General features: G+C 47.4%; 1 protein-coding gene across 4 annotated transcripts in view; it reads right to left on the reverse strand.

The window, feature by feature from the left end:
- The window catches only part of PRKG1 (protein kinase cGMP-dependent 1), a 466,091-nt gene that overhangs the window by 430,573 nt on the left and 8,860 nt on the right, over window positions 1–26,658 (reverse strand). The window contains exons 1-2 of one of the 4 annotated variants that reach the window (XM_040562956.1): window positions 5,426–5,639; window positions 2,171–2,178 (exon numbers count right to left, since the gene is read on the reverse strand). The exons of 1 other annotated variant lie outside the window; for it this stretch is intronic. Coding sequence is in view for 1 of the 3 variants with exons in the window: in XM_040562952.1 (XP_040418886.1) it covers window positions 6,676–6,986 (311 nt within the window). In the remaining 2 variants the exon portion in view is untranslated. Of the gene's footprint in view, window positions 1–2,170; window positions 2,179–5,398; window positions 5,640–6,675; window positions 7,071–26,658 lie in introns of those variants that run through there. 2 more of the 4 variants (XM_040562952.1, XM_040562954.1) reach the window with 2 other exon arrangements.

Genomic DNA, 26,658 nt, shown 5'->3' on the forward strand with positions numbered 1-26,658 from the left:
GGCTCCAGTGTAGCAAATACTTCTGTTATTTTTTTTCCTGCTCTATTAGACCTTCAAAACAAAATAAGCCGCGCAAAATGTGAATGGTGTGGACTTCTCTGCCTGCACATACCCCCTGGAAATGTCAAAACAGCAACTGAAAAACATCTGCACAGGTATTTATCCTTTAGCCAGCTACAAATGCATTTTGGCACCACAAAAAGCCAGAAGACAAGAAATATCAGCAGCACAGGCAGCTAGGGGTGTCATTTAAGGCAGTAAATCAAAGCAGTCTCCCAGGACCCTTACCTTAAGAGAAGGTTCACGTTCATTGACTTCTGAAATTTTAGCATCCCACAGTATCTATTCCAAGCAGCATAAGCAAAGAAACCATTACATATCAAGTTGCTGTAGGGTTTGGTTTTTTGGGTTTTGTTTTGTGTTTGTTTTTTAAACTCTGCAACGGAGCATCTCCCCCCTTGACTCACACTCTGCTTCAGGTCCTCAGTGAGAGGGTGTTTAGCAAAGGCATGAAGTCCTTTCCCCTTCCAGCAAGTCTGCAGGACAGGTCGCTGCTGGCGGACAACTAGTCTAAAGCCTTGCACTACCACATACATTTTTGCTCACTATCAGCACACTGATCTGGTGGGTTTTCTGACTCATTTCTGATACGTAGGATGCATATTGTATTTAGCAACACGGGATGCAAAAGCTCAGGACAACTTTCACAGCAAGTCTGAAGAGATGGCATTCGTGCCCAAGGCCAGGGATCTTATTTTCTGCTGATGTACTTTAAAACTACCCATCAACAGCATTCACCCAATAATACAGAGAAGAGGAAAAAAAACAATTCTCTAGAAAGTGAATTTATGGAGATATATTAGAAATTAAAAATATGTTAATGACAGCCCTTTGTTAAGAGCGATTAGCTTGCTTAAAACTACTATACTTGCTGAATAGTTTTGTTTTGCAGTCACCAAAAAAAAATCAATATAGTTTCTAAACAAAAGTCATTTTGCTTAAAAACTTTGTGTTTTACACTATGCTGCTAAAAGAAATATCCAAAAGCTGCAGAGATTCAGAGGATTTTGTGTTGCTTGTTGCTACTAAGCAAAATTAAAAATAATCGAAATTACATCGAAGTTTACTCTTGCCATCACTACTCAAAACAATAATCAGACACAAAATGACAAAACAGACGGTTTTAATACCTTTGTCCAACAAATTACTTTTGACCTTCCTTTGAATAAAAACATCTCTGGTCATTACAGTTTACAGTTGGCATAAAAATTACCTGCCTAAACAAGCGTACTTCAGAGATGACCCAGACAGTACTTGGATATAGAAAAATCTTTGTCCTCCGCATAACTAAATACAATACAGTTATTCCTTACCACTGCTAGTAACCAAAGTCTCAGAAGGCTGAATCATACGAAGAGCAAACCTATCAGCAATCTCAAGCTGCCACTTCACAACACATTAAGTGGCACAGACTTCGAGGCATGAGTCACGCGCGTGCCCCTGTGCAGAGGAAAGCCCCATCCACCAGCACCACGGTACTTCGCTACTGCCAAACCAGACCTGTCAAAACAGAGCGAAATAATGTTTGACTGACTTCCATTCTCCTCTGTCCTCGCCGTGCTGCATGCAAAGCTCCTGTCAGGGAGCATATAATCCTTCACAATGGAAACCCATCCCTGCGGAGCGAGAGATATGGGTTTCTGAGCTCTCAGACCTGCTGCGTGAGCACGCTGGGTGCCTGGGAGTCTGTGCAAGCTGCCTCGGCTGATCACACAAGTGAGGGAACAGCGGGCACCTCGTCCCTTCCACAGGTCTCCTACCTGCGCAGAGGTGCTTCCCCATCGCCTCAAAAGCCTCTAAGTCCTGCATACCAGTGAAGTCCTAACCCTAAGGTCCCAAAGCCCAAAGTCCCCCGAAACCACAAACACCCACTGACTTCGGTGGATGTCAGAGCTCAGTCAGGAATTAGCAGGTATTTCCAGGCACGTAAATTCTTCTTTAGGACAACATTAACACTCAGACTGAATCAACATTACGTCACATAGCAACCCCAGCAGTTAATTACACTCAGACCATAAATGAATTCCAACTGGTCACATCACATGGAATTATATTTTGATACTGGGGAAAAAAAAAATATAATAAGGTTGCATCACCGTCGCCTGTTTACATCCATCGCTGCTGACTGCTTTTGATATTCTGTGCTGCGTGACACCAAAACCTGAATGCAGCACGACTGTAGAGGCCACCAATCCTTGCCTGATTTCATAGCTCCTGCACTACTTTTCAGGAAGCAATCACTCCGGGAAGGTTGTCTCAGCTCCTGATCACAGGTCCTTCATCAATCTCTGTTTCGAGTGGTTAAATTGTGTTGCAACCATCCTCTAAATTATTGTTGAAACGGGAATGTGTGCGTTTTAACAAAAGGCGCTGTTGTTATTTTTAGAACTAGTTTAAGAGTTGTTATTAACGGACGGCTCCTAGGTACCGCAGCATAGATATCATTTATAAATATCAGCAGATAATTTTATGCAAACATTCTAAATATGAAGCGCTTTTCAAATATTTCTGCTTTTTTATTATTACTATTATGATCACTTAAAAATATGCCCCTGGCCCATACAAGATGTGCTCATTTGCCTTCAAAGCATCGCTTTAGCTGTTGAAGGGATTTTGTTAAATCTCTTGTATGTATGTTGTACTTTCCCTAAGGCTATGCAACCAAATATGGGTTTTGGTTTTTCTGAAACCCAGAACTCTTTAACACCACGCACAGACTGCTCCTCCCCTCCAAAATGAATCTGAGATTTTGGCAGATTTCCCAATTTTACATTCGAAGCATTCCCAAGTCTGTTAACTCATAAAAACAAGTCTTTTTCCATCTTACTCAACAGTTTCTATAAATGACACAGCACTTTGCCTCATCTCAGCGAAGGCAATGACAGAGCACACGCCACCTCTGACAAGAGAAGACCGGGCCCTATAAATCCTTCATGCTCATTAGCTCTCTGCTTTGGTTTCCATTCTGCTCGTACAATTTTCTTCCTTCTGGAAAACAAAATATGCTGATTACACAGTCTTCCATCAAAAAGAAACCATACAGGTGGGGCCGATCACAAAAGGAAACATCATTTTAAAGTAATAGTCCTGCGTGTTTTCCCATTGTAAGTGCAAAATAAGGAAAGCAAAGAAACAAATGCTACAGCTTCCTAACTGAAAAAGCTGTTCTTCGGTCTGCAGCTTTGTAAAATGTTAATTGAAATAACTGTTGGTACAAACTTGGTCTCACAGTACTCTTTTAAAGCTGACAAGCTGTTAGCAGTCAGAATATATCCTGCAAGAGGTCAAAGGTGTGGAAAAACAAACAGAACAGCAATTCTAGGAGATGAAGAGGAGATAAGGATATGTCATAGCATTTTTCAGCCAGGGAAAAGCATCCAGCATTCTCAACAGTCTTTACCAACTAACTCCAGTCACTTCTTGAAACCTTTGGGGTGAAGAAAAAAAAAAACACTTTAGACAACCTTAATCTAGTTACTTCAATACAAAGACTGATAAAGATGCAAATGTCTGACTTATCTCACTGGTCTCATAACTGAGAAGAAACTGGCAGGATGTGTCCCTCTACATATTTTAGCTATACACTCCTCACATGAACTCCCATTTCACGTTAGTAAGATTAAAAAAAATAATAATAATAAAGGCAAAATAAGCGCAATACTGCAACAGGGACTAAAACTGAATGCTCTGACACAGATTTTTTTAAAAAGCTATGTGTATCTTAACCAGTGGTTTTTCTGCATGCAAGGTAAGGCCTTGCAGGAATTTTCATGCTATTTTTCTCTAAGAGGCAGTTAAATTTACTTTCACGCTTAAAAGCCATTCAGAGTTTAATTATTTTACAACCAACAATCTTCCATGTGGCATCAAAACAGCTTCCACAGATGTTTCACCACAGACAGACAGACAAGTAACACAAGCCATCATGCTTTCATGATCAGCAATCATTTTTAACAGGCTTTCACTGACCCTATAACATCCAGGTGCCTTAGGTGCTCCACCAGATCAGGAGGGCATACCCAGCACCACTTAGCTGAAAAGAAAAGAAAAAAAAAAAAAAAAGGAAAAAAGCTGCAAATACAGGCAACCAAACAACTGAAATTTTTCCTTGTCCTCTTGGCACTCCTACTTTGCCCAATGCTGGAAAACGGGAAGATACCAAAGGCTGGATCCCATCACCTCAAAAGTTGTTGAAATTCAGCATCAATTGGGAAAAAAAGTCAACCCTGCCTTTTATGTTTTAATTGTGGTTGGCTTCTAGCTCCTTTCCACCCTAACCTCCAGTACCGCCATAAACCGTTGTTCTGAACATCAAAGTATCGTAAAGATTGTGTTCTGCTTGTTTAATCAAGACAAGGACTTCTCAACCACATGTGAGTGGACTGTGCAAGTCACATGTAGAAAAACGTAAGAAAAATCACAATTTAAGTATTAATGATACCAATAAATTAAAGCAGTTGTGCTTCCTCACCCAGTTTCCCAGACATAGACACCAAAATGAGAGCAGCTCATCTGGATTTTAATGGTAAGAACTCCAGGCAAAGCGGAATACACAGCTCTTGCTTCTGCTTTCTTTTACATAGGGATTTCTTCCTTTCTACTCGGATGCTCAAATTAAAAATGCTCAACAGTGCCATACCTTATGGATTTAGTAAGCGCCCGAAATGACCACCTATCTCCAGGAGACCGCATTGCCTCAGCAGGCATCAGTCCTCTGGCGTGAGGCTTTAAGAGCTGACCACAAAACACGACCGTTCAGGCAGAACTGCGAATACTAGAGCAGAGCACGGTCCCGAAGCCGCAAACAGTGATCTTTCCCACCTCACCGATTAAGGTGTGAAGCAGTAACTCAACCTGGAGTATCCTAAATGGCATCAGAGTATTGACCGTGGAAGGTCAATATTAAATACTGGTTCAGGCAGGTAGCATGCACTACACTCCAAGGGTGGCTACAGGAAGGCATTTATGGAACGAGAAACTAAAATTCAAGCCAAAAAATGTTAATTCAAAGCTTTGACAGGCTTCCTATGTATTTCACTGCACGGATCAGAGACTGAAGATTTGCTCTACTCAAAGTTGGAGCTCTTTCACAAGCTCTAGGCGACTCAGTATGCAGCTCTATCGGTTAAAACACGAGAACCACCACTTCTGGCATGCAGCAGCAGGGCAGCAGCACAGCCGCGCGGGTTTCTCCACACCAAACCCTCTGGGAGCAAAGCCTTGACCCGCCACTGCCCTCAGCTCCCCACCACCATTTTGTGCTCGGACACCAAGGGGCAAGCACGCATACACCCGTGAGAGAAAAATAAGTGTTTCTGTCAGCGACAGGCTGACGTACAGTGGAAGTTACAGCCCAGTCCCTCACGGCAGCCTTATCATTAGCTGTTTTGGTGTGCTGTATGCTAACTGAAGGTACCACAGGTGTGCGCGCAGTGCCGGGGAGCACCAGCCCTCGGTCCCTCGCCTCTCCTCAGCTGCCTTATGCTACCGAAGAGCTCGGGCTGCCAGGCGGCCGGGCACCGGGGCAGGGGGACGCCGAGCCTGGCTGAGGCGTTCGGGGGGCTTTCTGCGACCACCACAGCGTCGCCCCGCCGCCGTTTTGGATCCCGATCCGCAGCCGTTCGCCTTAAAAGGGCAAAATATCTGTGGACAACCGACGCCAGGGAGGGAGGGCGGGGAAGGGGGAGCCTGCCCCCGCCACACGGCGGCTCCTCGGGGCCGGGCCCGGCCGAGGGTCCCGGCTATGGCGGCCGCCTCCTGGGGCGGTTGCCGGGAGACGGCGGGGCCCCGCCATGGCGGCGGACAGGGCAGGGCCCAGGCGGCGCGGCCCCGGCCCCGGCCCCGGCCCCGCTCTGCACCGCGGGCGGGTCCCGGCGGCGAGCGGCCGCCGCCTCCGGCAGCCGCGGCGAGGGCGATGGGGAGCACCTGGGCGCCTCGCCCTCGGCACCTGCGCGGGTGCGGGGCGCTTTCTGGGTGGGTTTTGTGTGCTTTATTATTAAATATATATTATTTTTTTATAGAAGGCTCCGCTGCCTTTTTGCAGGAGGGATGCGGCTGCCAGCCGGGTCAGCGCCGCCGCCACGTGCGGCGGCGACCTGCGTCCCGAAGCTGGGGGGGAGGAGAGGGGAAAAAAAAAAAAGAAAAAAAAAAAAACGATACTGATGGAAAAAAACAACTACGGGGATGTTTTGGCTGCGACCCGGCGCTCCCGTGCCCGCTCGGTTCCGCGGGAAGATGTCAGCCGCCGGCCGGGCGGGTGCAGCCCCGGCGCCCCTCGTCCCCTTCTCCCCTCGGCAGCGCCGCGGTTCAGGGGCCGGGGGGCTGAGGCGATGCGGCCCCGCGGGGGCTCCGCTCCCTCCACGAAGCCGCCGCGATCCGCGCAGCCTGCGGCGAGGCAGGACGGCGGCCACCCGCCCCATCCCCATCCCTGCCGCTCTCCCTGCCCGCAGCCCCGCCGCCGGCTCCCCCCCTTCCCGCGGCAGCTTCGCCCCCTCGCCGCCCACAGCCCCCGGCCGGCCCCGCTCCCAGCGGCCGAGCGCGGAAACTCCGCCGGCGGCCCGCGCCCGGAGCTCGCAACTTTCCCGGAGCTGCGGGCGGCCGGTCAGCCGTGCTTACTGCGGGCTCTTGGGGTAGAAGGGGAGGGTGACGTGGCTCAGGTCCTGGATGTCGAAGGCGGTGGGCTCGGCCGAGATCGCCTGCCGCTTGGTCCGCTGCTCGCCCTGCAAGGTGCCGGCGCTCTGCTGCTGCGCCTGCTGCGTGGCGGGCCGGATCACCGAGCGGTACTTGTCCAGCTCGTTTTGCAGCTTCTGGATCAGTTCGTCCTTCTGGTCCAACTCCAGCTCCAGCTCGTCGATGAGCGCATCCCGCTGTCGCAGCTCCTCGATCTTCTCCTGCAGCGCGTACTGTAAATCCCGCAAAGTGCCCATGCTCCCGCCGCCGCCGCGCTCGCCCCTCGCCTGCCGCCCGGCAACTTTCCCCCGGGGCCGCCCGCCGCCGCCTCCCCGCCCCCGGCCCGGCTCCCCCCCCCACCCCGGCCCCGCTCCGGCCCCCGGGGCCCCGCCGCCGCCGCCGGCCCCCGCGGCCCCGGAGCCGGCTGCGCGAGGGGCGCTCCCGATCCACCGGCGCCAGGCGAGGCAGGAGAGCGGGCGGGAGGCTCGCACACGCCCGCACACACGCGGCGGGCAGGAGGGGGCGGGCGGCCGGGGCCGAGCGCGCCGCGGAGCTCCCGCCGCCTGCCGGGGCCGGGGGCAGCGCCCGGGGCCGCGGGGGGTCCCCCGGGACGCCCCCGCCGAGGGGAGGCCGCTCCCGGCGGGCCCAGCCCCGGGGCGGCAGCGGCGCGGCCCCCCCCGTGCCTGCCGGGCTCGGCGCCGGGCACTTTGGGGGGCTGGTGGTGGTGCGGGGGGTGTGAAGGAGCGGGCAGGTTTTGGTGGCTGCTCCGAGTGGAGGCACGCACCAGCGCCTGCCTCGGTCTCGGCCAGCTGCGAAAGCCCAGAATTTAACGCCACTGCTGGGCCGCGCTGGCAGAGCCTGGAGGCAGAGCGTGTGGGTCTCAGAGCACTTCAAAAAACACAGACGCACTTAAAACATGGGAACCGGGATCTCTGCACAGCCCCACAAAATCCAGTTGCTACCACACCAAACCCATATGGGTGTAGCCGGTGCACGAGGGCTTTCTGCCTGCCGAGGCACCGTTGCACACTGGTTCTACCTCTGCCATGCAGTTCATGGGGCTGCAGCACAAAAATAACGAAATAAAATAAACGAGCCACATCGGCCGAGCCCACTGTGCCAAATGGCTTGCGTGCCCCAAGCACAGAAGGGACAGTGCCATAGACTGTGACAGCACCTTAGAAGGAGGGAGCTGTGGGCAAGCAAATGGACGGTTTGGGGTTTCCCGGTAAGATTGAAGGGTCAGGGGTAAAAAAAGAAAACCCACAGCCCGGCTAGATGTGAGCACTGAGCCACTGGCATGGATGTTTTCAGGGCAGCACCTGCAGCTGCTTCAGCTCCTTCTCCTGGAGTTTCGGCTGGGGAGGAGAGCTGGGAGATGCAACCGTGGATGGGTTTTTGAGGTGGGTGCTACCTACTACATGTTTGTATCTGCTGCTGGCAGTGTCCAGGCCTCCCAGCAGGGCATGGGAGAGGAATAAGAGAGATCCAGACAGTGCTTATGGGGTTGGTTTGTTTTGTTTTAGTGTTGCATGCTGGTGCTTGGCCGAGTCCAAAGTCCCAGCTTTCACCCTGCAGATGGTCTTTATAAAATTAAACAAAAATAAAAAAGAACGGACAAGGAATTACAACTACTCCCTGTTCAACACTGCTGTTTGAAAGGGCCTGGATTCTGCTCATAAATCTGGTGTGAGGCTCTGCAGGTTTGTCGACGTACTTGGTACCTTCTGCATTTTTCAAGATGTGCGTGTGGAAAAAAATAGGGTTATGTAAAATGCTTCAGCTCTCATTCTACTTGCCATATATGCACCAGACACAAAAGCAAAGTTCCCTGATTGTTTTCATGGGTTGCCACCGCGCTTTAAGTTCAGACAGCGTGTTTTTTTTGTGTGCGTGTGTAGCTCTTCCATTTCAACCTTCCATAATTCACTGGGAGCAAAAATACCAAATACCTTCTGAACATTTCCATTTTAAAGATGGACGGTGTTAAATGGATGCACATGTGCTGCCTACAAACTAGAAATCAACGATAAAAAAAAATAATAGCATCGAGCCAACATGCTTAAAGTTTTATTGTTTTCCTCCCTACAGAAGCAATGCAGACTGGTGGACGAGGGAGACGCGATACAGTTAGCTGAAGCCCACCAGGATTCAAGAGAACAGCAGCCCTGGGGGAAATTTGTGCATAATTTCTCGATGACAAGCAGTAAAGCCACATTACTCAGTTCCTATTAGAGGTGCACAGCCTGCGACTGAGGCAACATTACAGAGATAAGAAAGGATCTGGAGAAAAACATGAGAAATTATGGGAAAAAAACTGGCAAGGAATTTGTCAAGTATATGTAAAGGGAATATTTATTTACAGGTGGAAGGTAGGTTTTCAGAAGACCTACAGGAGAGATTGTATGGCTCGGCTTTAGGTCTGTGACTATAACCAGCAGCTGTAAATCCATGGCCAGTCTTCCCCAGCTGACGGATGAGGCCAAAGCAACCCAAAGGGTTTCGCAAGCTGCCAGCCGAGGTGTGCCACCTGAAGGCAGCAGCCAGCTGCCTACTTTCGGCTGCTTGCTGCTCTCCCCAGGAACCCATCAGGTAAGTGCTACTGCCCCGCTCCAATAAAAATAAATCCTCCCGTCCTGCTCCTCTCGACTTAATGTTCCCAACAAAAAAAAATCTCAGACTCCCAAAGCAGCTGCTTTGTCTTCTTGATCCCGTGAATGGAAAGAAATGGCTCTAAGGAGAAGAATGGCAGGAATGCACCAACAGGCTCCGTTTCGGGAGGACAGGGTGAGGCTGCTTGCGGTTTGTTAAGGGAGCCTGTGGCAACCACCATCCCAAAGCCTGCTCCTGACGCAGCCGCTGCAGTGCTGTGCCTCACCTCGCACATGAATGCGGGAAGCCAAAAAACAGCATCTGCAGGCGGCGTTCTCCCCGTCCCGAAACATCGCGCCGGGCCCACCGGTGGGAATCACAGGCAAAACGTGCAAGACGTGGCCACGTCTTCTGTGCCCCTCACCAAATGGGCTCCGATGTGCTCACAACGCTGCCTCTCTGCACAGCTCCCGGGTTTTAATAGCTTTGCTTCTAAACCTTTCAAGGATCATCTGTCACCAAATGCACCCACTCAGCTGCCATCTTCCAAGCTAAAAACATATTTGAAAGCTCTCGATTCTGCAAACACCTCCCAGGGCTCGCCAATCAAAGCTCAGGTACCAAGCGCGATCGCTGACAGGCAAATGTCACCTTGCTGCCGCCAGCCGGGGCAGCGCGCAAGGAGAAGCTGGAGATGTATCGCTGAGAACATGCATAAACATTTTCCTCCTCCTAGCAGCGTTTTTGTTTTCTCCTGCCTAATCCACTCCAACCCATTCCTTACTCCTTTCCCAAAATATCAGCTCCCCTGTCTGTAGTGGAGGGTGAGGAGAGAGATGGCGAGACATGGGGAGTCCAAGGGCTCTGGACACAGCTCCCTGCCACTCACATTTTTGAACACACTCCTTTTTTGCCTTCCCTCCTCACCAGGGGACAGTTGGCCATTCTTTTTGCCTTTTGCCCCAAACAGAGTGTCTTCAGCACCTCCTTCTGGGGCTGTGGTACCCTGGAGGTTTGCAAGGGAGAGCTGGACAATAATTCACCCCTGAACGATGAGGATGAGGCTGGACCTATTGCCTCAAAGCAGCCTCGCCAAAACCAAGGAGCCCTTGTGTTCCTCCCCACTGCAGCAACGGGGATACCCAGAGCCAGCACTCTTGCAGTGAGCGCTGTCTCTTAAACCCCATTGAGTACTAAGTGCTGGAAGCGCATCGACATCTCAACCAGATTATCTCAAGGTTTTTCCTTTAGCATGTAGATTTTTTCTACTATCAGCAAGAAGCACTGAGAAGTAGCTCTTGTGAAGAGCGTGCAACTGCTCCAGCCTTCTCTAGGAAATCCTCCCAGTGTAAGGATCATTTGGAGCAGATAAAGTGCATGACAGAAAATACTCCCAAGGTCTATTAACAATACAAAAAGTGCACACTGCAGAGACCAGAAAAAATAATAGCACACTGTACTGTAATTGGTAATATGTTTAGCTTTTTATATCACATTAGGGGCATACTTAATAACACAAAAATGAATGCTTGTGTCATGCAAGGCAAAAGGATGAGCCATGATGAGTGTATAACAGCACAGGATTACCTGTGCAACACGGAGGAGCAGTTTCAGCTCTTCCTCCCCTTGCATGCAAACGCGTGCCAGAATCTTGCTTTTTCCTCCCATTGGAGCAACCACAAGAGGTTCTTCCGGCTTCCTCCCCTCAGCTAAGTTCCCTGTCCACGCCTGCCTGCCTCTGTGTCCACAGGAACCACAGACCCTCTGCCCTCCAGAAAACATCCAACATGCTTTGGCTTAAAGATGTCTTTCTGAGCCACAACAGACAGAAAGCTGGATTTTCAACGGCTTGCCCCATCAGATGACCACAGTGGTGGCAGAAGGAGTTCAGTGCCACCTCGTAGCAAGGGCCACCAGAGGCTCCTTCTCACGTGAAGCCTGTGGGGCTGGGCTCTCTCCAGGACAGAGCAGACATTTTCCACGTGCCCGAGACAGGAGCCGCAAGCAGTAGTGGGTGAGGAGAACTGGTCCCTTCAGGACAGCTTTTCCCCCTGCCAGGAAGGGCTGCACCGCCCGGCGAGGCCAGCACAATGCCCCATGGGCTGGATCCAGCCAGGAGCAGCTTCAAAATGATTCAGCTGCCTTAAGAAGTCTCTTCAGGCTTGTGTTAAGCAGCAACTTGTTCCAAAAACTGCCAAAGTAAATACTTAGTGCTGTTTTGCAGTTACCACAATTAGACACTGACTATGCCCCTGCTTTTCTCAGCAGTCCCAGCGCACTGACTATGTAGAGCAAAAGGAGCATTTAGGCAAGGAGAGTCATAGAAATGCAGTTTTCTTTTGCTTGCAGCCTTAAGCTACCAGCAAATGAACCCTGGGACCAATTAAATTAAATGCAAGGAAGCAGATCTAGTCTTGGAGCCACGATATACATGATATAAAGGAGGTGAAGTTTGTAGAAAACATCAACTCAGTTGACATAATTGGAAAAACAGACTGATTCTGTTTTCACACACGCATCTGTGAGACTGGGGGAAGCTGCAGCCTTTGAAGGAAGATGGGAGCAGAGCATCAGATCTGATGCCACTGATTTGGGACAGCCCACACTCAGCGGCCATTTTATCTTCGCTTTTCCCCCGCGTGCAATCTCGCTGTCACAGCAAAGGGGCAGGAGTGCTCGGTGACTCATCCCTCGCCCAGCCCATGCACCGAGCAGCGCGGGGTCACCGCCAAAGGACAGAAATAACTGTTGGATCACACAACAGGGACAGCATCCTGAAGCCCTACACGTCACTCGGTCACCAAACGGTCAATGTGGAGGCTACCAAAAGTTTCCCAAGCCTCACTTTTCAGAGGCAAGAGCCTTACAGAGCCGCTGACCCAGCCAGAAACCCTACAGCTGCCCAACATATGCCCCGTGCCACCTTCATGTTAAGTTGCTTCAGAATGGCACTTAGGCAGAAAACAAATCTGACTGATCCAAGCAACCAGGTGCTCAGTGGGGCATCACACATCTGGAGTCGGATCCTGTCTTCCTGCATTCATTCCTCTGCTCCTACTGACCTTATCAGTGTGAGATCATATCTTTGTTTCTCTTTGTATAGACCGTGTTGGGCTCTGACTGGCAACAACAGCTTCTCATGGCACATTTGGGAGTAGGATTTTTGGAACTGGCATTCAGTGGTGTGCTGGTAAATACTTGGGTTGATCAGCAGTGATGTTTGTCTTGTAAGTCAACCTGCAATGCCTGGTATACTTGTAAAACCCCTCCGCAAAAACTCAGCTAGAGGCATCACCTTTCAGCATCCAGCCACATCTTCCATTGCCACAGACCTCCTTCGCCTTCTCACTGACTTCTCAATCACAGTTCTCTGGCTGCAAGAGGACGAGAGCAGAGTACTTGTGAAGGCACGAACAGCAAGACACTTGCTTACCCCCAAAAAAAAATATTTTAAACTACAGCAGCTCATTTCTATGGCCTAATTTTGAAGCTGCTTGACACTATTTCTTAACTTCCCGGGGCAAACTCCTTGCCTGCCCCAGGCACTGGCAATCCAGGTGCTCCCTCTCATTGCCCTTTTGGACCCGGAGCATTTCTTCTCTCTTTTCACCATAATGCGCCACTTGCCTACCATAATTGCTGTGGTTCTTTGAGCTGATTTATCCTACCTTCAAAACAATTCATTTATATCTGAAATTGGATTATAAATAAACATGGATTACTCTATCACCAGTATGAAAATAACCAGCGCGTTGTTATCATTATCTTATGGTGAACGCATTGTGAACAAGTGCACTGTCTCTTTATATAATCAAATTAATTCCTCTGCTTATTAGAAAGTATTATGTGGATGTTTCAGGTATTTATAACAATAAGCATGAAACATTTTAAATCTGTATTTTATGCAGCTGGACAGACTGGTGTTTCTTAAAGGTAGGCAGGCAACTTAAATTTTTTTAGAAACAGATTCATGCTAGAATTTGTTCTGAAGTCTTTGTCTAACACCACCTCATCCTGGGCATATTTTACTGAAAAACCACTTTTATTCAAATATCTGTTTCTCTCCACAATTCTTAGCTTGCAGAATACATTTCCAAAAAGGCTTTGTAGTCCACGTTGATCCCCTGGTCATTTAAGGCTCCGAATAAATGGCCATATCCCACAGAGGACCCGGCTTGTTAAGATACCAAGGAAACATCCATGAATCATCCAGGCAGAATCTGCAAACAGGGGCTCATGTTGGGTTTCACAAAGGTTTTACAGTGCTCCACTGACTTCCACAGCTATTTCTTATTTATGCTTGGGAAAACTTCATCAGGTTGGGCTCTCTGAGTGTGTAAAAATGTTTATGCTCACAGCTTTCTCTCTGTCACAGTCTGCTCGAACTGATTGCTCTACTCATCAGAGCATTAGAGGCCATCAACGCCTGATTTCCTCCGCACTCCCAACATCTCTCGATTGACTGCCCTGCTGCCTTGGGTGCATCAGGGGATGGGCAGCGCTTTTCTTCTCACCCGCACAGTGCCCGCTTCGGATCACGCTTCAACCCCTGGGCAAGGTGCGGGGCTCCAGCCTTGCTCTCACTGCCTGGACACCACCGTGCAGAAACCACAGCTCCTGCGCTTGCTCTGGGTGAGCCGGGCTGGCAAACCCAGAGCTTCCAGCCCCTATATGTCCCGTGCTTCTGCTCTCTGCAACGAGAGTGCAAATTCACAAACAGTTTGAAAATCCCCCTGCTCCTTTACAGGTAAATACGTGTGGGTTTTTTTTTTTTCCTTTTTTTTTTTCCTCCTCTTTCTCACGTAAAAGACAGGACTGTCAGTAAAACAGCAGTTTTCAGCTCGTGATTTGGGCATGACATAGTGTGAAGCACCGTGCGCCCTCGCCCTGCTCGGTGAGTGTTTGGCCCCGCTCTGTTCCCTTACATGGCCTGCAGCTCTGCCAGGCACAGCATTCTCCACATTCTTCTTTTTCCCCCCCGCTTTTTAAATCTCATTTCTTTTAGGAGGAGAGAGCACAGCAGACAAGGAGTAATGCCGCCCTCTACTGCCCTACTCCCGGCTCCAGGGGTACAGCTACGCTCACACCAGATACCTGGGGAATCATCACCAAACAAGAAAGTCAACCAAATTTAGTGTTGGAGCAAAAATATGCCTGGATTTTTATTTTTTTTTTAAAAAAAAAGGGGGGGGGGGAAGGGAGGGAGAGTGTCTGACACAGAAGTGTCAATGGGAATTGAAAGCTAATATATTGCATTTCTCAGCAAGAAGATAGGATTCACACTAGAAGTTTTTAACAAGTTTGCTACTGCAACTGTAAAGAAATGACCATATGGTATATTAAGGAGCTTATTTATATAAAACAGGACTCTTACATAAACTGTAGCACAGTCTCTCTGTATGTCGCTTACAGGAGTCAAACTCCCAGCCTTCTCTAGCCTGAATATTCAGTTTACCTGAAGGGCAAACCCAAAACTCTTTCAGAGGCATGGTAACTCTGCCTGAGAGCCCTGCAGACCACACCTCACATTTTAGGTGGGTTTGATTTACCACTCCTGTATGCATTCCCCTTAAAGAGGCGCAGAAGATTGATTTGTTGAAAGTTTGGATCAATGATTTGATTCACTAATAGGCCTTATATGTGAGCCTTTAGGAGCTCATCGATTCACACCAATTCCTGGCTCTCAGCTCAAAACCCAATACACATCACCACTAAGATAACATGCAACAATTCTGGGCATGTGCCAAAAATTCAGCATGCATAAACCTAAACATCTCCATCTTTTAGCATTAGCAGAGGAATGTAACTGCAAAACATGACCGATTTGAAAAAGGAAGACATTTCTTTGTTGATATATATCACAATTTTGTATCTAGCCTCATTTCTTAAGATTTTTTAATGATTTGTTTTTCAGAAGTCTGAATCTTTTCATTTTCCCTTTATATTTCCTAGTAAACATAAAACAACTCATGCTAATACCACTACACATACCCCTGCAATTGCTATTAATCCATCACCTAAAGACAAACAAACAAACAAAAAAAAACCTTCCTTCCCAAACTCCTCAGATGTAAAGAGAAAGTTAAACTTTGCAAGGAAATCTTATTTAAAAAACATTAACGTAATTTCCAGACGGAATTGGTATTGACTGGGCAGCAGAAAAGCAAATGCTGAGCAGAGGGGACTAAATTATGGGGAAAGAATCAATACAGGAGCCCAACTAGAATGGAAGATTTAAATAGATGTTTTTTCCCCCTCAAGCTTTTATCTGTTTTATAGGGGACACTCAGAAGACAGGGTAAATAATGTTTTTAAGAGGCAGATCAAAACCAATCAGATTAGGAGATTCAGGGAAATAAATTTATCCTCAGGCCAAAACGGTGCAGAACCCAATTCTTTGGTTGGCCAAGCGAGGTCAGCCCAGATTACAGCCAAGAGTAAGTAACAGCATGTCCCAGCCCAGCTTGTCAACTGAGGCAATACATTTTACTAGTCCAGCTAATGATGCTGAAAGAAAGAGGCATGATATTGAGGCTAAGCCACAAAATATCTTTACAAAATAAGCCACAAGACATCTACCAGGAGATGAAGTTGGATATGTGCACCCTACGTCTGACACACAGCCTGTGACCGAGCACAATTCTGCAACCTGTGCTCTTTCAAAGAAACAAGCAGCCATTGTCAGACCACAAACAGATTTTGCTCCTCGATTCCTACATCCTGAGCTGGATTCGAAATATCTCCGCAGAATCTCCATGAACCCACATACAAAGGGGGAGCAGGAACTGCACCAGTCATCTCTTCACAACACAGCCTCGTCTCAAATAACAATCTTATGCAATCATGAATGGAAAAGAACTCATTTTTCACCTCACCTGCTGCTTCTCCTCTTACTTTTATTAAGAGGCATTACTTGCAATTACCCCAGATATGCTAATAATATCTGCATGCTGATGCATCTTATTGAAAAGTTGCACCAAGACCTTTAGAGCTATAGCAGGTTTTAAGGTTCTCAGTAGAGATCTCATCACCTTGATGAGAGTGAAAACCCAGAGCAGAGTAAGTGCCAAGCCTTTCCAATTTATCTTGGGAAACTGAAAGCATTTCTTCCATTTTTCTCTCACTGGCCCATTTTAGCAGCATTCTTCCAATTCCTGACCATTTCCAGTTCTAAAATCTCAATTAACACTAATTTGTTGAACCCAAAGTTTTGCATTAATGCAGTGTTCTCCCTTTTAAACTACTAAATGACGTCTTCTCTTTACTGGAAAAGTCTTTTACCATATATTTGGGTTTTGCTGCCCACTGAGCAGCATGCAGTTACTTACACATGTTTGCAAAACTAAATCTTTGTACATCATTATTAGGACTTTGCCCATGTTGCTAACGGATTTAGAATAATGCTTTCATTAATACTTTTTCCCCCTACCTGTCTACCTGTTCAGTGATGTATAGGAAAGAAACAGTAAAGTGTGCAGAGGTTGGGACAGGGCATATGGTGGACAATTTCTTCCACTGCGCTGCTAATACTTGGAGATGGCTGCAAGTTCTTGCAGAGAGCAGTGATTAAAGCTTAAAAAGAGAAAGTACCTGTTTCCACCCCACAAAGGAAAAATGGCCAGCTGACCATGTGAACACAAATCCTATCAAACGTGAGAGTGCACCTTGTCTGTTGATGACTCAAACCACATCATTTAACCCATATTTTTTAACTGTAACTGTAGTTTATACCAGTGTGGCTCATTTCTGTTCCTAAAAATGTAAAGCAGCCTAAAACGTGAACAAATTGCAGCTCCTGCTAGCTGCACGCTTTATGGGTTATTTAACATAATTACTCATTCTTATCCTGGTCAGCTTGCTAAATTCATGTACTGTATTTCCAGCATGAATAATTTAGCAGGTATTAATTATTTATACCTCAGCCCCTTCAAAGGAGCTGCTGGGAGCCCACACCAGGCAGCAGGGCCAAGTGCGGCACCGCCTCGTCCGGCCCCAGCCCAGGGCTTACAGGAGGGAAGCGGAAAGGTTGCACTTAGCCACCAAAAAGGGTCGTGCATTAAATCTCCCTGCATCCAGTGCTTGATTTATAGGTGATGCCAGGCAGTTCAAAGGAGCCGGAAAAATTGCATCTCCCTGCCAAGCACCTTTTTTTTTTTTTTTCTTTTTCTTTTATCTAGTCAATACAACGCATTTTAAGGGACAAGGTCGCAAACCAGAAGACATCACCTCCCCCCTAACATGTAACCACCTTCTCTCGCAGAAAACAGTACCTGGCACTCAAAGTGCTGTCTTCCCCTGGGGGAAGACCACACAGCCACGAAACAGTCTTCAGAGCACCCAGGAAAGGGAGTTGTGTTAACAGGGCATGCCCACAGCTTTATCCCCACTTTTCGGCATAAAAGCACGGTTGGGCACTCAGGCACAACATGCAGATTTGTGACTCTCCATGAGGGCTACAGGACCTGAGGCTTGCCTCTGCATTCCTTAACGCATCTCCTGCTGCTGCCTCTCCACCTCCTGGTACCGGGGCAGGGGCCGTGGCACAGTGAAGCAATGCACTACATCATGGGGACACCATGATGTGGAGGGAGTGTCAGCATTGAAGGGCATTTTCTGGCATGCCAGGTAAAGGCATTAAGAGGGCCAAAAGTCCAGAACTGGAAGACAGGCAAATTCAAATAAAAATGAGGCCCCCCGCTCCTCCCGCTGAGCAGATTTAAGTTTTAAAAGCCCCAAACCAGCCAGCTTTTTCCTGCCCAAACATATTAATTCATGAATCTTCCCTCTCGCTCTCGTCTTGGGGTCTTGCTGGCATGGGGAACATCGCTGCCATCCCACGGCTCCTCCATTCACGGCTGTGCTCCTCCCGCCACCGTGGAAAACATTCCTAGGGCTGCTCCTGGGGGTTTGGCAGCTTTGGCCCAGGAATCCTTCCCCAGGGTTCGACTGATAAAAATACCAGTGTCTGAACAGTGCAGCCTTTCAACCTTGCCTGGTCCCCCTGGGCCAATGCAACCTCTGCTTGCATCTGTGGAGCTCCTCGGAGGTCGATGTGGTTACCCAGACGTACCTGAGGGCACTGCCGGCTATGTACTTTACCTTATTCAAACCATCTGCTTAAAGGTTTCTGGTCTGTGAGCCCTTTTATGAGAGCAGAGGGTGGGGATGCAGGTCTGAAAGCACTTCTTATTCCCGGGAAGGCTCGGGGTCTGAGCAGCCCTCAAGCTTTTCCCTCGGCAACGACCTCCCTCTGCTCGCCGGCAACTGAAGCGTTATATTTTTGATCGCTTTTAACCACTTCCCAGCATTAAGCTAAGAGTCATCCTCTGCACAGCACCTCCTTCACCGGGACCCCGAGGGATGACCTGGACGGTACTGAGGTTGCCTTGAGGGGTAACCTGAAGTCCAGGCACGAGCCTGTCACGGCCTTAACCATAACGCACGCTGCATCGTATGGCAGATGGCACCGAAACAATCCACGTGTGTTTACCCTCCGGAAGTGAAGGACTGCTCGGCCACCTCTGCCTGCGTTCCAGACCTGACCCTGGCTCTTCACTGGGCCTGGTCAACAGCATTCAGCCAGCACCAAGAGCATAACCCAACCTGGCAGCCCCTAATGTATGTGATACTCATCCTCAGCACACTATGGATAACACCACTTCACCCCTATGAATGCACACGAACATCGCCGTGTCCCTGCACTTCGAGCTGCCCTGTTCTCCCACAGCTCCCTTCCCTCCTGTAACAGCTTGTGGATGGAGAGGAGATGGCAGAGCTGCCACCTCGCCATCCTCAGCCTCACACCTGGCTTCTTCAGTGCCCTGCCCGCTGTCCTTCCACACCGTGGGACCGAGCCTTTCTTCCTTGAGCTACCAACTGCTCCACCAAGCTCATCTGAGCAACAGAAATTTAGGACCAATGGCAGCATGAGAAGGCAGAACCGTCGCGGCTTTCCCGACCTTTCACTGTGGGGCCAGGAGCGATTTGGGTTTTCAGAGCTCAGCCCGTTTCAAGGTGCTTCCAGCAGCCCCAGGGAAGCATCAATACAGAGAAACACTCCGTAGGCACTTTCTTCCCTCTGCCCCTGTCGGATGCTGTCTGTCTGTCTGCTGTCACTGAGCAGTGCCAGAGCAGCACCTTCAGCTCTCCTTCGGCTGCAAAGCCAGGTCCTTACACAGGGGCACGCTGCTGTTTGAAGGCACAAGTTCCTGCTTTAGCCACTGTTTTCAGCTCAGACAATGGCATTCTTAGAACTAGAGTTATGCTTGCGAAGTGCTTCAAAGTCCCAAACACTGTCCCTTTGCCACACATTGCTTCTGGTCACTGGGATTTTTTATTTTTTATTTTTTTTTGGATCTACAGTTTCTTGAGGCTACCAGCTGCAGACCTCCCAGCCCATGAACAACGTCCATGTGAACACATGCCATCCAGTTACCTGCTCAAAAACAGGGATACTTCTACCCGCCAGCACAGTGTGCTGGCACTGGCAAGGAAAAAGAGCTTGTTTAAATCAGAGCTGCTGAACACAGCTACAACAGATCTAAACCTCTTCGCCATGAGCTCCCAGCTCTTTTTCGGTCTCAGCTGCCACCTTCTTGTCTTGCTGCTCGAACAAAGCCAGCTCCACTGGAGCCTGTGGTACAATCTCTGCCAGTGATTCGTCTTATTTTGGAGGTTCTGGTAATGTGAGTCCCGAACCCACCTGCACCACATCTCACTTCCAGCCTGCATTTTCATGTGGTGCTCTTAAGTGAGAAGTATACTGAGAAAGAAAAATCTGTGTTTAACCTCCTGTATTGGTTAAAGATCAATAAACTGTCATTTACTTTAGTGTGCCAGGACCTACTTTATAAACTGATAAACACAGTAATTACTATCTGCTGAATATATCTTTAAGCTTATACAAGTGAAAGCTGTACCTGTACAGGCAAAAAATGAGAGACCACCTACAGGTTTTAAAGATCATCTGAGAATAGGATGACATTTCACTTCTTCAGGAACACTTGACTGTAGTGAAAGCAGTGCCTAAGCAGGTGAAATTGGGTCATAATTATCCCATTAGCATTGTGTGGGTCTGAAGGCTACTCCAAGGTAATGCCCGGAAAATGTTTCCTACACACTGGGAAATCATTACCTCTGTGGTTTCATTAGCGGAGTATGAGGCTCAGGCAGCTTCTGAGGCAAACAGACACTCGAGCAGCAGAAACAGGCTGAAACCACGACTTGACTGTTCCCCCACACCCAGTGTTCAGAGCTGCCTTTTGCCAGTGCAAGCAGGGAGGGGAAGGGTCATGATGTGACTGCAGGAGAAGAGAGGACCAGGAGACATCCCATGAGGCCAAAGCCACTCTCTTGTTCTTAATGTGGCAACTGCAAACAGCATAACCTAAAGAGCTACATAGGCCAGAGACACATCTATGTGCTGACATACATAGAATATATATATATGTATGGGGGTAGTGTGTAAGAGTGCGTGTGTGTGTGTATGTATGTGTATATATATATATATATATATACACATACATACACACACACACATACTGCCTGTAGCCCCATTTCTAGAACAACAAAGTCCACCTACTGCAAGAGAGCTGTGCCAATCCTGATGGTCTCCACATGGAAGACCACCTGTGCCTATGGCACCAGACACCTTAGACAAAGAAGAAAATTGTTAAAATAAAATGAGAGAGAAAGGAGAGCTTTTGCAGAACAAAATTGAAAAGTTAGAGTGGCTTTGCCAAGACACCATGGGCCAGAGAGAATAGCCTCCTGCCCACCTAAGCACAGCCTGGTTATAAACACTGGAATTGCACAAATTCCATTTAATTCACACAATTGAAGGGGGGCAGGAAAAGTCAGGATGTTAAACTCTGCGGTCATGGCATGGCTTCCTTAAGAAGGCAAAATACCGTTATTTGGCAAGTCCCTGGAAAATCCCTGGAAAACAAAATGATCTTACAGGTCAGCGTCTTAACAGACAAAACACAGAGGGGGACATAGTCTGTGGACAGCCAGATCACCGCAAAATGGAGTGGATCAGGTCTTAATACGCTGGAATTTAAATTTTTTTTTTGGGGGGGGGTGGGGGGGGTGGGGACGGGGTGCAGACCTCGAGGTCTTCTTTACTGATGGTGTTTCAAAACTTGCTGAAGATCAAGAAACACTCTGGATGGCTGGAGGAAAGCAAGCACTCCACAAATATTTTTAGACAGCAAATAGAATTGCACAGATAATTGTTTTGGCTCGACATTGATCCTGAACACCCTTCAGGATATGCGATTCTCCATTTAACTGAGGAAGAAATTAAAGCAATATAATGTATATGGCTGTACGGAAAATAGATCTTATGAAGCCAACTAGAGGGTTTTGTTAAACTGCCTGCAAATTGGGTTGAAAAAGCATTCACAGCAATGTAACATAATTAAGACAGACGTAAACAGACTTACAAACGCAAACTCGTTGAGCATGTCTTAGCTGCCAGTGGCTTTTATCCCAGCAGAGGGGAGGTTAAAAGCAATGAGCCGCCGTCCAGAAAGCGTGAGAACGGGCAGCTCGTCCAGCAAGCAGCGGCGTCAGGATTTAACAGCAGCACCATGAAGTTAGACGAATCGAGGCTTAAAACACGGAACAAATGTTTAAGGCAGCGCAATTAGGGCAATTCATCTTTCCAACAAGCTGCAAGGGATCATGGTGCTTTCTCAGCCACTAGCAAACTTTTTAACCACACACAGAGGATTTTTTTTGTTGTTATTATTATTATTATTTAAGACAGAAATGCACTAGGCAGAACAAAATCTCCAAAAAGGCTAATGGCCCATCTCCTGCAAATCAGGCTAGATGATCACAGCCAGCCTCACTGGCCTTATAACATAACCACTTGTGAAAACAGAAGTAATTTTCATTCATTCTGCTGCCATTCGACATCTTTTGGGCACAGTAAAAGGGTTCAAAAGAGAATATAAATGTAATAGTAGAGCCTCTTTCTATAAATCAGGGCTACGCGCTGAATTTACAAATGCTGTCAGTCCAACATCCTGCAGACTTCTCAGTCCGGAAACCCAGACAGAATACAGATGTACGGACTTTATCAGCTCCGTATTATGCCTCACAATGTGAAAATGATTGCATGACGAGTAAATTCAACACCCACGCAAATAACTGCTGCTTCCAGTTCCTAATGAATCACAGGCCCAGGATGGGGTCAGAAGAATATTCATGGTGGGAAAAAGCAGCTCAAATGGACTGTTTCACATGCTTGCCTAGGCAAAAATGATTGCAGAAACACTAGCTGGGGAGATTAATGACATAATTTAAGCAGACAACTAACCGATACGTTCGTGTGATTTTTCTCCCCCTATTTTAACATCTTATTTAGACTTTATTTAAAATCTCTTATAAATCTGATAAAAATCAACTCTTTACTTAGAACCAGGCTGAAGGAGAAGGAGAAAAAACATTTACCCCAAAAGACTCTGATGTTATGCAGTCAGCCAACGTAACATTAAAGGTAGAAATCAGTTTTACCGACACCATTGTACAGGAGTAGCGATAGCAGATTATGGGTCAACCCAGTTAATAAGGTACAAGAGCTAATAATGAGCTGCAGAAGAAGGAGCTGGGCAGCAAACACACAAGTGATTCAACATCTCCTGGATGCAAATAGTCTCTGCAACGAGCTGATTATATTCACTGGGATAGATTTCACCGCACAGACGTAGAAGAGATTAATCAGGCACCAAAATTTCTGTAAGACTGTCCTCCAGTTGACCCCAACACCATTTCCACTTCCCTTTCCCACGCATTTTTCCTCTTCTGCCCCCAAGCACATAGTTTTATAGAGCAAGAAGCTGCTCCAGCAGAAATCCTCATTTCATATCCATAATACCCACACCAGCTTGAGCCATCCTTTCCAGCAATACAGAGGAATGAGCTTCTGCCTGGAGCTGCCACAGTCAATCCCGTTCCAGAAGACGAAATATCCACTTTGGCGTATATTTTTTTTTAAACAATTATTTTAATGCCGTGGAGGGAAGGGACAAATTGCAAAGTTCAGCCCTCTCTGTTCTACCAAGGCTGCTAGGCAGAAAAGCAAGCCTGGCAGAAGATGCAAAACATCAGGGTTTCTGCAGGGGAGACCAATTACCCCGGTCCACGTTTCCAAGAGGCAGTCTGATCCTTCCCAGAACTGGGCATCTGATAATAAAAACTGCAGATCAGAGTAAGGCATGGAAAGCCTGACTGCCAAAACCCTACACTAATGCCCCAGCAACACATTATGCAATGAAAGGGGACGTACAGATTTCGCCAGAGACAGATTTCTTAATGGAGCGTGAAAAAAATCAATGTGGGGGGGAAGGAACCTTTCATGCTGCTTTGATGTTATTTTTTTAGTATTTAGTAGTCCTTTTCTGAAGGACTGAAGTGAGACACAATGCCACCAAGAAGATGGATGGTGTACCATCTACCCGGGCATTCACACACCTTGTGCATTGAAGAAGCAACTCCTCATTGCACCAGGGAGCAAGCTGTGGCAGAGCTTGACTTTACCTTGCCAAAAGCCTTTAAATATTGATAATAAAAAAGAGAGAGATGCACACAGTCCTCAGCCGAGCACAAGGCATTTACAGCCAGCCAGGCACCAATGTGTACTCTGCATCTCATCTCTGCAGAGCCCAAAGAGCAAGCTGGAGGCTTGCTTCTGGGCTCGTATGCGAATAGAGGTAGCCTCACAGCTTTTAAGCGGGTGCCCAAAAACAAGGAGAACAGAACAACAAAAAGGTGTGATGATGAATTTTAAGTCACCCTGCAATCCTACTCTATACTGTCACCAGGAGAAGCTGGCAAAGGAAATGTAAAAAAAAGAAACAAAACAGTGCAAAAATAGCTCCCATGGCCTTAGAGAACTCTACATTTTGGAGCAGTGTCCATAAACTGGCTGAGCACGAGGCTTGGATCAGACACCTTAGGTCTTCCTTCCTGACCCTGCCATCTACCAATGCGCCCATCATGAGCAAGTGATTCACCTTTGCATCTGCACAATGTGTGCAAAGAGACTCACTTCCAAAGGAAAACACCTTCAAACCTACAGTTAAAAATATCCTGTAGCACCTGTGGTGTTTTTCTATAAGGGACTACAAAAATTTTTCCTATAAAAGCTGATCTTGGGATTTTTTCCTCATTGAGGCCAAAATGCTGCCAGAGCTCTCAGAAAGACTTTGTGAAAAGGGCAAACCTAAACCTCACCATGTCCCCAGCCACATACCAGCCTCCAGCTTGCATCCTGTGTCACGTTCCCAGCTCTTCATACCTGCAAGTAAAATGGAAGATTTCATCTGAAATAGAAACTGTGTCTTGCTGCGCTGCACCAACAAATAGCCTTCATTAGCCCTTATAATCTGCACCTCACCCTTTCAACTCCATTGCTGATACTTTTTTTTTTTTAATAATACTTTCCCACTTCCTAAGAGGAACAAGTCTTCCACCAGTCACTGCCCCATGCAAATACCATTACTGATGCTACTTTCCCTTCACATGAGCTCTGTGGCTCTGTCTTCACCCCATCATGCTGGTGGCTCCTTTTGGTGGATCTGGAGCCCCTCCACAACCTGGTAGTGGTTTGGCCCCATGGGAAAACCTGTGGCCACATTCGGGATTGATTTTGAGCCCCAGAGTGGAGATCTAAGTGTTTTTCAACCCTTAGATGCCAAGGAAATGAGCAACATATGTATTTGGGAGTAACTGCACAAAAACAACCAATGCAGAGTAGTTTTGCTGTCCAGTCTATTGTACAATAAAAACAACTCTATTCTCAATGCATTCCTTTTTTTTTTTTTTCTCTTTTGCATAACCCTTGCATGGCAGTGCTATATCTGCCAATGCGAGCTAAACATTTCTCAGTACTAGGAATAACACATATATGCATTTAAGTAAAATAAAAGCCTCACATAGAAAGCTATCAACTCAAAGGAACAAATATGCCTTTTTTTTTTTCTCTGACCCAGTGGTTTTTCTTCAAAAGGCTCTTGCAGGTACCTGAGTTTTCGTTGTTTTCAAAGATAACTTGAATGGTCTGAAAGCAGAAGCAGCAAAAAGGAATCTGAAACTGTGGCCACTTTTGCAGGCAATTTCTCCAGGACATCTTCCATCCTGCCGCTCAGCGCAGTGGAAACATTCACATAAATCACATCTGGTTAAGCACACATAATGTACCTCAGAGTCATAAAGCGTGTTTTCTTCCCCACTTTCACTGAGCCTGATTATTCATTGTTTCTTCTTTTCTACACCAAAATGAATTCTGGTTTGCTGCTGTCTGCTGTGCTCAGGCTTTGTGTCTCTTCAGGTGCCCGAGGTTTGCCTCTTGTCTCCCGTGGGACAAAACATTCATTGCCACCGATTCCGACATTGAACATCAAAATACTAAATCTGTTTTGCAGCCTTAAAACCAAACCAACAAAACCCCTTTTCCACCACATCGCCTCAATTGCGCAGGAAATACACAGCCTGTGTGGAGAACCTCCCCCCTACCCGTGCTGGAAAAATTAATTTCATAACACAAGAGCCACACGTGTTGGGTAAGGTGTCGAGTAGGCATGCAAGTCAAACTCAGCAGAAAGCTGGTGGTTCCTGCTGGCCTGTCTTAGGAGCTCCAGTACAGAGCTGGGAATAAAATCCCTCAGCTGTAGGCTATGGTAGGTGGGATGAAATGTCACATTGCACTGAAGCACTGTCCTGCTGTGAGCACAGCTGCAGCTCCTTGCTGGTAGGTGAATGCCATGAATGCATTTCCACCAGATAAATATTAAGACCCAGGTGAGACACTTGAAACAGGAGACTGTAATCTTGAGCAGATAAATATCCCATTATCCTCTTCTAAACAGTGTTATTTCCATTCTATCAGTGATCAAATCAGCAAACAAACCAGTGCGCGTCAGTAAGCTCTCATGCCATTACTCAACTCCATGTTCTGGTCTTGAAAGGAACTAGAGCTGGGACCTGTGCTAGAAAACTGCCTGTGCCTACAAGATGCGCTTCTCTAGCTAAACCTTGCCCTGTTACATGGGAATAGAAGTCTATTGTTTGTTTTTTGCTTGTTTGTTTTTTTAAAGTACAAGGTTTTTTCTTGGCCTGCCAAGGTAATCTGCTATTTGAGGAATAGGAAAATATTCTCTTTTAAAGGAAAAATTAAAAATCGTCTTTGAATAATTATAGGATGACTGCTACTTTCTTAAACAAAAGACAACAGGAAAAAGGGGGGTTGTCTGCCAGAATAAAATACTCTGTCATTTGATTGCTTCCCAGCTTCCCCTGGATTTCACTTGAATCAGCAGAGCAAGGCTC

This window comes from Cygnus olor, chromosome 7 (assembly GCF_009769625.2).
Source record: "Cygnus olor isolate bCygOlo1 chromosome 7, bCygOlo1.pri.v2, whole genome shotgun sequence".
In the NCBI taxonomy this organism is placed as follows: Eukaryota; Metazoa; Chordata; class Aves; order Anseriformes; family Anatidae; genus Cygnus; species Cygnus olor.